Genomic DNA, 15032 nt, shown 5'->3' on the forward strand with positions numbered 1-15032 from the left:
TATCTGTCTCTCCCAGTTGTACTGAGTTTAGGACTGAGATACATAACATCGAATAGTATCTCTGAGCAGGTATCGTTCACAGCTTGCACAGCCTGCACCTCTATTCCATTACAAGTTCCAATCTGATCAGCCCAGGATTAAAGGGAGAAATACTTCTGTTAGAATAGTCAAATGTATTTCTTTGTTTTATTTTAATTGAGTACTGACAACATGGCAAGCAGTGAGAGAAAGTCTTTCTAACAATAATGCAGGCATTAATAAAATCCTGATGAGATGCCACCCCATACTACCAGAAGGTTTTTAGCTTGTCCTCCACTCCACATTATCAATGCCCTCTGCAGTGAATTATTCTGCATAAAATTCTTACTATGAGGAGTACAATAACATCGATTTTCAGTAAACATATTGCCTATAAATATAGGCAAGCCCTCAACTCTAAAGTCTCACTCAGAAATTTAATGTACCAGCTTAGGAATCATACAAAATATAAACTGGCATCAAATATGGTTCCAAATAGCGCCACAGGGGATGGTTTTGTCTATAATTTGTTAGTGATAATGTATTTATATTTATATGGCTTGTTTCCTACAGCTTAATGTGGATTAAGATAGCTGGCTCAAGCACCCTTATCAAATTCCAGTCTATATATCCCAGATTCAGCACATTATATATAAAAGCCTTAAAGCAAGACAGTTAACACACGAATGGGACAACCAACTTTAGAAATCACAAAAGGATCACTATTTTATTAATCCTCTTAATGATGTTTCACGAAGATGCTTTGTTAAGGCAGTTAAGGTAAAGTTACCTTTATTTCTTTGTACCTATAAGCCATTCATACAGAACTGAAGTCAAGACCAGCATTGTGATAACATTCCCTAGGTCCAGGAATAGAATTCCCTCAACATGGAAGACATGAGTAGAAAGGCCATTTAATACTTTTACAATCTTGAAGTCCCAGCATTTTAAGTTCTAACAGGGAGCACAGCCAGACCAAAGATTGTGGGAGGAAGAAGCAGGACAGAAAGAAAGAATAGAGATGAAATACATAACTGGTAGTCTATAACACTCCATTATCAAGGTACACGTGTGTCTTGGATTCACTCAAAATGAACGTTGCCTTCAAATACTCATCTTTTATCGCTGACACACCTGAACAGCAAAGCAGTGCATAAATAACTTGAAGAATGCAACTCAGTCACACTGATGAAGCCAGCCAATGCAAGAGTGTCCCATAATGCAATGGAAGACTGCCAAATGGGTAATGAATAAAACTAGCCCTATCTAACAGGACATCCAGGATGATCTCCACTGCTGTTTCTGAGCTGTGTTCTGCATCCAGAAAACCACATTACATTTTAATCAGCACGTGCAATCAAACCTCAGCTATTAAGACAAGTTGGCATTTGTGAATTTCATGAAATACTTTTAGACCCAGTAATTGTCCTTTCAGATTGACATCTTTATACTCCAAACATCAGATTGTTTTCATGGAGAAATAAAAAATGTAAACTCGCAAAATAAAATGAAATCCATACATATTATGGTTTATCTTCCATCTACGACAATATGCTGGGAGCTTATTAATACATTTTATCCATGTCTAGAATGCAGCCTCATAATCTGCTTTGTTTTTTTGCGCACCACTGATTGATATATATATATCTGCGTATATATATATATATATTTGTTATCTTTAAAAAAAAAATGTATGTTCATTATTGTGTCCAATCTGCTTTATGCTGACCCAGACCACTGTTTCTGTCCCTCTCACAGGCATTTAAAACTGTTCCTGAAATCTTTGCATTTGCCATTTCATAAGCTAGAATTAGTTTTCCTTGGTTTCATTGCCCGTACAAGTCAGAGTGCATCAAGAAATGCCACACTGTCATAGATTCATGCGTAGGTGCTCTGGTCGTTTAGGGATCAATGGATAGGCTTGCTTTTTGTATGGTGCAGCATTAGATTGTCTTATTGGTAGGGGAGCAGAGGCTTCCCCACTCACAGTCACATCCATTTGTTCCACACCACTTGTTTCCATTCGGAAATCAGATGGTGCTTGAGTATTTGTTGCTCCAGCAGCTGTTCCTCTTCCCCAGAAATCACCAGAAGAGAACTTCACAGGGCTTAAAAGAGAAAACAAAAAAAGGTTTAGAAACAAAAAACCTGGTCAATATTTATCATCCACTAATTACCAAAATATATATGCTAACACGTATAACATGTAACTCTAGACATAGCCTTTATCCCTTTTGTGTAGGCTAACCTCTTAAGGATTTAAGGAGGTGAATTGCACGTCCTAATTGGCCCACCTGTGCATTCCAGGACACAAATTCACGTCCTGCAGTTAAATCGATGCGCACCCCCATCCCTGTGTTTGCAGGTACGAGTTCAAGTATTCATTTAACGGTGAATGACTGGTGCTAATAGCAGCACTCATTCATGAAAACTAAGGGGGGGGGGGGTGAGTTGAATACATTTTTTTTAATGTTCAGTGTCACCCTTAAATATTAAATGTTACTCTTCCTCCTCCCCTCCCCCCCCCCCTCCCACAGTAAGATATTAACTCCTAACTTATTAGCCTCATGTGTCACCTACACTTAGCCCTAGGATTAGTGAACACCTGTAATTGCTACCACGTGTAGTTCCGTGACCCAACACTGTACAGATGCATTGTTGTGCTGTTGCCTAGCAATGTGTCTGTACAGCACAGGGGTCCCCAAACTGTGTGCCATACCTATCGATCCAATCACTACAGATGCGCAAGCTGGTGATAATGGGAAGCAACATTTCCAACTAGTGATGAAATATGGCACGTAGGGTATCAATTTTAACTGGGAAAAGACAAGTAATAGATTTAGAGATGTTTTATAACTGGGGCACTCGTCATGTGAAATTTGCAAAAGGTGAAATATGAAAAAAAATAAAATAGTATTTTCTGTACTCATGCCCATTTCTCCCTTGTGAAATGCCTATAAAATTAAATTCTTGAAAACAAATATTACCAAAAGAAAGCCTAGATTGTCCTGGAAAAAAAAACCTACATGTGTATCACTTTGATGGCAAAACTAAAAAAAGTTATGCAAAGTGGTTAATCATGTGAAAAACAACACTTTGCATTGTGGAATTCCAGCCACACTTAATTTCTTACGGGGAGAGCATACAAACTCCGTGCAGATATTACCCTGGCTGGGATTCGCACTGGGAACCCACTGCTGCAAGGCGAGAGTACTAAGCACTACGCCACTGTGCTGCTGCCCCTCCTATATTATACACACAGCCTTTGTAGTCACAATTATAGCCACTAAACTTGTTTTACTCTTTTTATTTAAACTAGGGTAACAGACATTTTTATTTCACCATTTAATTATTTTCACTATAAGAAAAAAAAATGTTTTCCTCTTTTTAAAAATCGGAGAAATTTAACTGGTTACCAAAAAGTGATTTTGGTTTGGCAAGCTGGTTTGGGTAGAAAGGGTTTTAAGTTCAAGTTGGAAATGGTTTTAATGCTGGTGAGTAATTAAAAGATGGCTCTGTAGAGAACAGGGTGTAATAATCAGTTGCTAACAGAGATTATTATGATTTGCTCATCTTTCATACTACATTTTTACCACTCTATACACAGATTGAAGCTGGAGCAATCAAATGCAGTTGATGTGGATTTCCATTGATCTGATTTCAATCCCTCTAAAAATTAGCATCGCACTGATCATCTCTAGTCACAGAGTTGGGGGACTTAAAGAGACTCTGAAGGGAGATTAAAAATCGCTTTTTACCTTATATTCAACAGGGGCATGTTTGCCCCTGCTAAAACGCCGCTATCCCGCGGCAGAACGAGGGGTCTTTATCCCCCAAATCCCCTCCGTGGTGCCCGGGGAGCACTTCCTGTTGAGGCAGAGCTAATGGCTGTAGCTCTGCCTCTCAGCGCGTCTATCAGCGCTGATCGCCGCCTCTCCCCACCCCTCAAGTCTTCCTTCACTGAGAGGGGCGGGGAGAGGCGGAGATCCGCCGGCTGATAGATGCGCATGGAGGCAGAGCTGCAGCTCATAGCTCTGCCTCCATGAGCAGCAAAATCCACGCCCATGGGCGTGGTGCGGTGCTTCAGGTAGTTAAGCCCTCAATTCACTTTCCTAAGTGTTCGCCTAGGAGATCATTTTTTCATCTTCTGTTTAAAATAACTTTTTGGCAATCTGCAAACAGAAGATGAAAAATTATCTCCTAGGAGAAAACTTAAGAGAACATTTTCCCAGTCAAACTGGGCTCAATTTTTATTGGAAATTTTTTCATGTTATAACATTTTCCGTAATGACATATTGAGATCAGTAAAAGTTTTACATAAACATATGAACATAAACAGTAGAGTTCAATGGGACTTTTCCATACATCAAAAAACAAATAAACAAAAACATTATCCACTATTTTTCCAGTCAAACCAATGGATGGAGCGCCTGAATATTAAAAATAAGTATTTTGTAAGTTAATAGCTAATAAATTGTACTAAACAAAATAAACATAGGCTAAAAGCATACAATTCCCATAAAGCATAAAACTATGTATAAAAATAGCTTAACACTTATTCTGCATTCTCCAATAATAATTCCCATATGGTGACCAAATTCTACACCCCAAAAAATAATACGCTTATAAGTTACATTTCTATAAGAGACTATGGCTATGTGTGATATTCATTATTGAGAAATGCAAATGCCACAATATTTGCAAACTTAAAAAATTAATAACCTTCAGACTAACATTTTTTTGACCCTCAGAAATACCGTATATACTCGGATACAAGTCGACCCCGTGTATAAGTCGACCCCAATATTTGACCCTCATAAGCTGGAATTTTTCAATCACTTATGTATAAGTCTATCCAGCAAAGTTAATGGCTGCACATGGGGATCAGGATGGGTTAATGGATGCACTGCATAAAGTATTGTAGTCATTAAAGGGATACTGTAGGGGGGTCGGGGGAAAACTGAGCTGAACTTACCCGGGGCTTCTAATGGTCCACCACAGACATCCTGTGCCCGCGCAGCCACTCACCGATGCTCTGGCCCCGCCTCCAGTGCACTTCTGGAATTTCTGACTTTAAAGTCTGAAAACCACTGCGCCTGAGTTGCCGTGTCCTCGCTCCCGCTGATGTCACCAGGAGTGTACTGCGCAGACACAGACCATACTGGGCCTGCGCTGTGCGCTCTTGATGACATCAGCGGGATCGAGGACACGGCAACGCAGGCGCAGTGGTTTTCTGACTTTAAAGTCAGAAATTCCAGAAGTGAACCGGAGGCGGGGCCAGAGCATCGGTGAGTGACTGCACGGGCACAGGATGTCTGCGGGCGACCATTAGAAGCCCCGGGTAAGTTCAGCTCATTTTCCCCCGACCCCCCTACAGTATCCCTTTAACCTCTCCTGAAACCCCAAGTACAGCCAATAACTCCTCCAGGACACACATTCAGCCATTAACCCTCTTGCCTGTAGCTCCCTCCTCCCCTCCACCATCACCAAACACATGCGTCCTGCAACTTCCCCATACCCATGCTGCTTGTACAGTAATTCCCCCTTTCCTTCCACCCATCATCACCCAAAGGGGGCCCCTGTCTCCATTTCACCCCTCCTTCCCACCATCACCAAAACACTTGCTGCCTGTAATTCACCCCTCCCACCATCTCCTAAAGGGAGCCCCTGTCTCTATTTCACCCCCTGCTGCCTGCCTGTGTATTTCATCTCTCCCTCCCACCCACCATCACACAAAGGGGGCTGCCTGTCTCCAATTCCTCCTCATCTGTGTAATCCTGTGAAACGTGATTCCCGCAGTGAGAAGCTGTCACACACCCTCTGTGTGCGCAGCTGCCTTTCTTTTCCCTTCACTAGCGCTGGTCTCCTTGCTTTAGCGTAGCGCTGGTATCCTTGCTTCAGCGTAGCACTGTCTTCTGACATCGGGAGGCGGGGCTACTGGATCAGTGCCACGAAGGGAGAAGAGAGGACGCTGCAAACGCTGTTGGAGGGGGAGGTGACGGCTACCACAGCGGGAATCACTTTGCACAGAGCGAGTAGGACATTGAGACGGACGGCTCCCTTTGGGTGATGGTGGGTGGGAGGGAGGAGGCAGCACCCCTCCGTATTGGCTATAAGTTGGGAAATTTAGGACTACTCATGTATAAGTCCCCCCCCCCCCCCCCCCCCTTATACTTTGAGTCAGTCCTAAATTTCTCGACTTATAGCCGAGTATATACGGTACTACAGTAATGAACAATCAAATAAATGGACAATGATAGATTACCTTACAGGTGTCCGAGGGCTTCCGATGAATCTGCGGGGAGACCGAATTTTTGGTTCAAATGAAAACTTCTCTTTTACACTTTCAAGCACAGAAGGAGCCACATAGGTAAAACCCTGTAGATGAAAGATAAAAAAGTGAGAAATCACAGGCAATTAACATAAACGACTCTTTATAATTCTTGTTCTACAAATCTCTTTTTTTTCAACCAAACTCACTTTAGTAAATCCTTAGATAAATAGTTAAAGAGAACCCGAGGTGGGTTTGAAGAATATTATCTGCATAGTGAGGCTGGATCTGCCTATACAGCCCAGCCTCTGTTGCTATCCCAAACCCCCCTAAGGTTCCCCTGCAGTCTGCAATCCCTCATAAATCACAGCCACGCTGCTGACAAACAGCTTGTCAGAGCTGGCTGTGTTTATCTCTATAGTGTCAGTCTGCTGCTCTCCCCGCCTCCTGCAGAACTCCAGTCCCCGCCTGCATTCCTTCCCTCCCTGCTGATTGGTGGGAAGGGACGGGGGCAGGGACCGGAGCTCTGCAGGAGGCGGGGGAGCAGCTGAGACTGACACTACAGATGTAAACACAGCCACACAGCACGGCTGTGATTTATGAGGGATTGCAGAGTGCAGGGGGACCTTAGTGGGGTTTGGGATAGCAACAGAGGCTGGGCTGTATATGCAGATCCAGCCTCTGTGTGCAGATAACATTCTTTAAACACACCTCGGGTTCTCTTTAAAGGGAGTATTTAGGTCAGTTTTAAACTTTTATTTAGTAACTAAGTGTAGCACGAAACCATATTTTATGTGATAACACAGCTCACTTACAAATATACTATCTTCAATCAGTCCCATGTCTTCAGCTGCTACTGTATAAAGAAATGTTCCCCACTCTTTTTGTGTTTTATCTTTGTTCAGCTAATTATATGCAGCTTCAGGCATATAATATATGCTGTTCAGGCATATAATATATGAATATATGCTGTTCAGGCATATAAGCATAGTGTATGCAAGCTGAATTCAGCACATAAAGCCCCGTACTACTACTACCACCACCACCACCACCACCACCACCACTACTACTACTACTACTACTACTACCACTGCCCAAAGAATAGGTTTCTGAGAGACCTGATCTCTGAGCTGAGGGTACATATGATTAGATCAGTTATACCAACACTTTGCATTCAGATGCACACAGCAAGGATGATGTTGAATTGCTGTTGGGTACATATAAAGCAATTGGAGTACTTCATTATGGATTGACAGTGGTGCAAATAATGAGCTGCAAATAATTTCTCCTTGCATTTAAATTTTATGTAAATGTTATACAACTTGGACCAATGACAACTGACTGGAAGTTATTGTGATTGGTCCAAGGTCAAGCTGTGTATAAATTTACATGAAATTCCAATGCAAGGAGAAATTATTTGCATCTCATTGATCATCCCTATGGAGAATCATTCTAAAAACATGTTAGATGAGATGTCTTTTAAAGGATGCCTTAGCGCACATCTAAATTGAAAACCGGGGGGGGGGGGGAGCAGGCATGTGTAGTGGGCTCTCCTCATGCCCATGGCTCCCCCCGTTCTTACTTCCAGGTTGGGAGGGTCTGAGCGGACTGTTCAGGCACTGCCCGGCGGACGCGCATCCCTGGCTGCACTCCTGTCCGGAAGCAATGCATGTGTACTACAACACAATTACGTAGTGTGTGTGTGTTAGTGTGTGTGTGTTAGTGTGTGTTAGTGTGTGTGTGTGTGTGAGTGTGTGAGTGTGTGTGTGTACAGAGCTCCGGACACGCGATCCACACCGACCATCCTGACCAGGAAGTTCCGGGGTCAGTATACAGTAATGGAGGGGGACGGAGGAGAACGGGGAGCAGTGAGCATGAGGAGAGACCACTACACATACCTGCACCACAACCACCCGTTTTTAAATCGGTGAGAATCAAAAACAGAAAACATTTTCCCTCTATTCCCTTTCCTAATCAAGCATATATTATAGTTTGTGACTGGAAGGGCCACAGCGATAAGAGTAAAGCTATACAAGTCAGTTGTATGCCTATTTTATGCCAATATACAAAATTAGGTGGTAGCAGCATTCACTTAATAGGTAGGTATAGTAACTAGTGTCTTACCACAAACACTTGGTTGGCACTTTCACTGAGCGTGGCATCATCTGGACTGTCTACAGGTGTCTGCCTTGTAAACTTAGAATCAAACTGGCTCACATCTTCTTCAGATTGCTTGGGGAAAACAAAAGTTGTTATTTATATGGAAAACCAAGTTTAATTCTAGTCATACAATCTTAAACTTGTAATCATGTTACTAAATTATAAATTGATCCAGACAGGATCTCTGCAGTACAAAGAGTAAGGTTGCATAATGTTAAGCAATATATCTCAATACACAGCTGAAACAGCAGCAAAAAGACAGTTCTACCAAGTTCAAAAAAATAATTAAAGGGAACCTTAACTGGTGTGGAAAAAATAATTCACTTACCTGGGGGCTTTCCCAAGCCTCCTGCAGCCGTCCTGTGCCCTCCGGTCTCCCTCCGCCGCTAAGTTTCGTTTTCGGACGACTGTCAGTCGTCCTCGGGCAAAGCGTCATCTTCCGCATTCCCCGTCGTGATGAGCCGTAAAGCGTGTCCGCATGACGCCAAACGCGTCATGCGGACGCGCTTTACGGCTCTTTACGACGGGGAATCCGGAAGATGACGCTTGCCTGAGGACGACTGGCAGTCGTCCGAAAACGAAACTTAGCGGCGGAGGGAGACCGGAGCGCACCGAAGGACCGGCGCGGGCACAGGACGGCTGCAGGAGGCTTGGGAAAGCCCCCAGGTAAGTGAATTATTTTTTCCACGCCAGTTAAGGTTCCCTTTAAGGGAAGAGATCATGTGCTCACCATGCAGTTTAACCACTTAAGGACCACTGGCTTAAACCCCCCTTAGTGACCAGACCATTTTTTTGCTAATTAGGCCACTGCTGCTTTAACCATTTCACAACTGAGGGGTTTTACCCCTGTAACACCAGCGCTATTTTTACCTTTTAGCGCTGCCTCCATTCTAGTATTTATGTACTATGATTGGTTATTGGGGACTGGAGAGTCCCCATAACCAATCATTGTACTGCAGAGCCGGAGTGTGTGCGGGGGCGCGCGATCGCGCGCTGCACATTTGTTTACATTACATTGTTTTGAATGAAGACGGCTTCTGTTTAAAGCCGTCTTCATTATACTCGCAATCGGCAAGGCTAATTGGATTTAGGAACGCTCGTTCCTAACATCCAATTAGTCACCTGCTGTGCGGGCTGGCTGGAGTGTGCGCGAGAGTTCCCCGCCCACTCCCAGCCAGTAAATAAACAAGTGCGCCTTTCTCCGTCCCTGGGGGTGAAGCGGTGCGCAGAGGGACGGAGAAATTTAGCACTGGGGGGGGGTGAAGTGGTTAAAGAGACTCCGTAACAAAAATTGCATCCTGTTTTTTATCATCCTACAAGTTCCAAAAGCTATTCTAATGTGTTCTGGCTTACTGTAGCACTTTCTACTATAACAGTCTCTGTAATAAATCAATGTTTCTTTCCCCTGTCAGACTTGTCGGCCTGTGTCTGGAAGGCTGCCAAGTTCTTCAGTGTTGTGGTTCTGTGATGAATCTCCCCCCTCCAGGCCCCTCTCTGCACACTGCCTGTGTGTTATTTAGATTATGGCAGATTCTCTCTTCTCTCTTATCTTTTACAAGCTGGATAAATCGTCCTCTGAGCTGGCTGGGCTTTCACATACTGAGGATTACAGACAAGGGCAAAGCTGTTTGCAAGAAGAAAAGAGCAGCCTGAAACTTCAGTGCATGAGAGCAGAAGGGGGAAAGAAACACACAATGATCTCCTGAGATACAAAAGGAAGGGTGTATACAGCCTGCTTGTGTATGGATGCATTTTCTATGTGTGGACATGCTGTACATCAACCTACTTCCTGTTTTGGTAGCCATTTTGTTTGTTTATAAACAAACTTTTTAAAACTGTTTTTAACCACTTTTAATGCGGCGAGGAGCGGCGAAATTGTGACAGAGGGTAATAGGAGATGTCCCCTAACGCACTGGTATGTTTACTTTTGTGCGATTTTAACAATACAGATTCTCTTTAAGGCCTCGTTGCAGGGCCATACAACCTAGCACACAAGTGATTTCCCCCCCTCTGCCCACCAACAGAGCTTTATGTTGTTGGGCTATGATGTTTATATGTAATTTTTTGGTGCTCCCCCCCCCCCCCCCCCCCCCGATCCAAAAAGCAGATCGCTCTAGAGCCTCCCAGGGGGACTGCCGTGTCACACGGTTGTCCCCAGTACAGCGCTGCCTTAGATCGCAGCGTTGGCGTCCGCAGTTTCCTGCAAAACACGTCCCTAGGTCTGCACGCCGGTTGGCATTAGGCAATCCTGGGGCTGCCGCCGCGTCCACGCCACTTGCCGTGGAGCGGTCTTTAAATAGTTAAGGCTGCGTGCGACAAACATCCTTTGTTTTAACGTTAGATATCACAATTGTATAATTAAGAGCCACCTGGTGCAGAACTTGTCACCTAGCCTCATGCTGCATTTACAAATTTGAATTGAGCGCTACAGGGTAGCAAGCAAGAGTATGCTTGCTCTGCAGCTGTGGAGTGACATACTGTTTTAATGTAAACCAATAAAGCGTGCTAACATTGCCACTGGAATGCAATACCCTTGAACTGTTCTAGCTAGAATTAAAGTGGACAAAATACTTGCTCAATTAATAAGTCATCGACTTATTTTGTTTACTTTCAAGATCTCAACCATTAAAGCCTAGTACATACAGTACATACAATATTGAATGGCCAATTTCACCACTTCCATGTAGTATGAGGGCCAAAATATTTTAAACAGTTGATTGAGTGGTAAAATTGTCCAGTCAAGAATGGATGAGTGTACGCACCATTAAGTTTCAATAATTTTGTTTTTACATTTTATTTGCACATTGTGCCTAAATGGATGACGATGTATGACATATCACTGTAATCTAATCAGCAACAAGAGTTTTAAAGCTTTAACTATATTATTATTTGCATTATTATATTCTTAAAGAGTAACTGTTGGGCATAAAATCAAATATCAATTCTTTATTTTTATCTGGTAAACAAGTAATAAGGATGCTAACCAGACAATCCAAAAGTTTAAAATCACTCTTATTTTTCTTCTCCATATAACAGCATTCCCCAGTTTCCCTGGCTCTTATTTGGTACATCTGCCGCACAAAGGAAGTTGCAAGACATGCTGGGTTTTCATTTTTTCTTCTTTACTGTGCCCTCAGACTTAAATAATACAGCTTGATTTGCTGAAGCCTCTTTCTCTCCCGTCTTCCCCTCCCACACCTCTGTTCCTCTCTGATTGGCCAATATTTCTCAATGCACTTTCTACTACAGAGCTGGATAGGAGTGTCTGAAGACTGGGAGGAGTGCGGGCAATGATAAACAGAGTAAGGAAGGAAATTATGTCAGGATTGACTTCAAGATAGACACAGACAAAATGGAAAATCCTAAGAAGGATTTTCTCTTTTTTTATAATCACTAAAATCAAAATGTGGACAGTGCAATACATATGTTATGTAAGTAGAGTAAGTATTTATCTACTTATATATGTGTTTTTCTGAGATAGTATGGCTGACAACTCCACTTTAATAGGACTACTGTCAAACATATTAAAAATACACACATACCAAAAGAGGTTTAAAGGGAGGCTCCACCTTCCGAGCTAGAAGATCATCCCAGCTGATGTGTCTAAAAAAAGGGTGAGCCTGAAACAAAAGTGGCAAATATAAAGTATTTCTGCATGTTTTACAGGTTTAACACAGTACTCACATTTAAAGCAATCATTAAGGCTGCTTTCACAGTGGGACGTTACAGGCGCACGTTAGAGCAGCCTGTAACGCAGCCCACCGCACAGTAATGAAAAATCAATGGGCACGTTCTGGGAAAGGGCAGCATCCTGTGCGTTTACTGGGCTTTAGCTGCGTTAGACTGCTTGCACATGCTCAGTGACTAGCCACATGGCTAATTAATATTCACTGCACTGTGGTGACGTAACCTGGACTCATAGTGTTGTCCGGATCATGAATGAATCGTTCAGTTGATCCGGATTTTTTGCGAGTCGAATCATCCGGATCATCACAATGAACGATTTGGTTCACAGTGGATGTCTATCTGGAAGAAACAGGAACATACAGAATGTACAGCGTAGGGAAAGTCCTGTCCTGCTAGTCATTTCACCCCCAGTCTGCTTCCCTAGTAAAATGATTTAAATGATGCGGTTCAAAGATCCGGATCTTTTCAATAATCTGATTCGAATCATCCGAATCCTTGAAAAGATCCGGACTTCCCATCACTATCCTGGAGAGGCTGTTCTATCAGTATAGATAGAACGAAAACAGCGCACCAAGAGCTGCATAACACGGCTCAATCTGACGTCCAACTTCAACACCACCATGCGTTGCGTTAGGGACACGTTATGCGATCTTAACGTCCCCTAAAACGCAACGTCCTGGTGGGAAAGAGGCCTAAAGGTACAAGAAACAACCTCTGATATAGAATTCTACTTTTTAAAATCAACACAAATACGAATGTTGAAGTTTCTTTATAACTCTAAATATCTGAGGTTGAAATAAAGTCACTTTGGAAAACAACAGGCACTCTGGATTGCTACCTGATAAACAAGGCAAATAAGTAAAGTGAACCTGAGCCGAAGCTCAGGTTCAAAATCTGATACTTACTATGAAAAAAGAAAGAAGCCTCAGGATTCTATTGAGGCTTCCCTCGGTTGTCGCAAGCCAGCCTCCCCCTCTTGCTGAGCGTGGCCCCCTTTCACATCGGGGCCATGCAGCTCCTCTTCCTTGATCATGTGCGTGCAATAGCCTTGCGAGCCCGCCCAAGCATGTGCAGTAGAATGGAGCATGCAGCTCCATGCTACTGCATGCACATTATCCAGGAAGAGGAGCTGTATGGCACAGATGTGATTAGTAACAATGCCTTGTCGCTAATCTTGGGGGGGGGGGGGGGGGGAGATATACGCTCAGCGACAGTGGACAACTGATAATAGGATCCTGAGGCTTCCATCTGACTTTGTACCCGAGCTTCGGCTTGGATACACTTTAAATGTAAAGTTACATCAAGAACAGCTATAAACCCTTCGTAGGCATACATTTGAAAAACCTGCATGCTAATTTAGGCGCCACGTAAAATAATATCAATAACAGTATATCACAATTTAGGCACAACATTAAATAACCATAACAAATCCAGGGTAGAGAACATTTTAATTGCAGTATTAAATTATCGTTAAATCTACCAATACGCTACAACCTTACTATAACCTAACCTCTCCCAACTCTCACACAGAACCCTCCCCTGATGGTGCCTAACTTTAAGACCCCCTCCTCCCGTGCCTAACCCTAAATCCTCCCCAGCGGTGCCTAACCCCGAATCCCCCCCCCCCCCCTCAGTGGTGCCTAACCCTAAGACCCCCAAGTGGAGCCTAACCCTAAGACCCCCCCCCCCCCCCCCCAATCCACACTAAAAATAATAAGATAAACATTTTAATCACAGCCGCTCGCTAAGTAGCATAACACCTATCAATATTATGATAAAACAACAGTTGCATCCATTTTTGGCCACGCTTTTATGAACTGCTCCTTTTCATAGTACATGTTACTAAGTCAGCCACCAAGACCCGAAGGATTCCCATTAGGAGTAGAACATCTATGTGGTAAGAATGTGAGTATGCCTAAGTTAGTTCACGATTCTCAGAGCAGATGGCCGTGCGTTTGGAACGCACCGTTGTGACCGTGCACCATCTGCGCTGTCGTGTTGTGCTGGTGATCCCATTCAATACAGTGAATAGGTCAGCACTGTGCTTTGCCAAAAGAGGCATGCAGCAATGTGATGAGCAGCGCATGTAGTCTGAACAGACAGTGCAGCCAATGCTGTGGGGCGTTTCTTACAGGTTTCAATGCAATACCTGATATATTTTCACGAATATTGGTTTTTACAGAAACTAGTGTTGTAGTTCAGATCTGTGCTGTCAGCATATTAAAAGGACAAGCTATTATGAGGGAAAAAAAAACAAGCGAATACAAACTGATCTGTATTGGCAGAGGCAACTAAATTAGTGTAAGCAACTTAAATCATTCACTAATACAGAACACAAGTATGGCCCAGACTACACGATAAAAAAAAAAAATCATTTCAGTGCTAGTAGTGAGAAGTATAGCAAGTAAGGGAGAATACAAATTTACCTGTACATCCCCTGCATCTGCTGCTCCTGCTCCAAGACGAGAGGCAGCATTTCTTTTTAGCAGCTTTGAGGTGAAAAAACAAAGCAATTTTTAATAGTTTCTCAGCTACTTAATATCAACATACAAGCATAGGACAGTGATAATGTAAAAAGAAACCGCAATAATTACAATAAACCACAACGACAAATCTGTTTCCCAGCCTAGTCACGTTGTCTTCCTCACACCTTTGTTGTCTAAAGAAGCCTAAAATGGTCATGCACAAATGCCTACCTTTTTAAGTAAATCCCTGGCTTCTTGTGTGAGGTAGGGGGGTAAGTTTAGCTTACACTTCAAGATTTTATCGATGGTCTTTTTTCTATTCTCCCCAGTGAAAGGTGGCTATGGAAAAGAGAAAGTCACATTACATATAGCGATAAATAGAATCAAAATACTTCTTTACAGTAACTACAATTCTTACTGATTGTAACACC

At 42.9% G+C, this 15032-nt stretch overlaps 1 protein-coding gene across 1 annotated transcript in view; it reads right to left on the reverse strand.

Annotated features, from left to right (window-relative positions):
- Positions 1-718: 718 nt before the first annotated feature.
- RPS6KB1 (ribosomal protein S6 kinase B1) overlaps positions 719-15032 on the reverse strand; it is an 83982-nt gene continuing 69668 nt past the window's right edge. The window contains exons 10-15 of the mRNA XM_068268755.1: positions 14833-14940; positions 14563-14625; positions 11992-12069; positions 8414-8521; positions 6284-6396; positions 719-2126 (exon numbers count right to left, since the gene is read on the reverse strand). Coding sequence (XP_068124856.1) covers positions 1889-2126; positions 6284-6396; positions 8414-8521; positions 11992-12069; positions 14563-14625; positions 14833-14940 — 708 coding nt within the window. The 3' untranslated portion in view covers positions 719-1888. The remainder of the gene's footprint in view (positions 2127-6283; positions 6397-8413; positions 8522-11991; positions 12070-14562; positions 14626-14832; positions 14941-15032) is intronic.

The sequence above is a fragment of the Hyperolius riggenbachi genome, chromosome 2 (assembly GCF_040937935.1).
Source record: "Hyperolius riggenbachi isolate aHypRig1 chromosome 2, aHypRig1.pri, whole genome shotgun sequence".
Lineage (NCBI taxonomy): Eukaryota > Metazoa > Chordata > Amphibia > Anura > Hyperoliidae > Hyperolius > Hyperolius riggenbachi.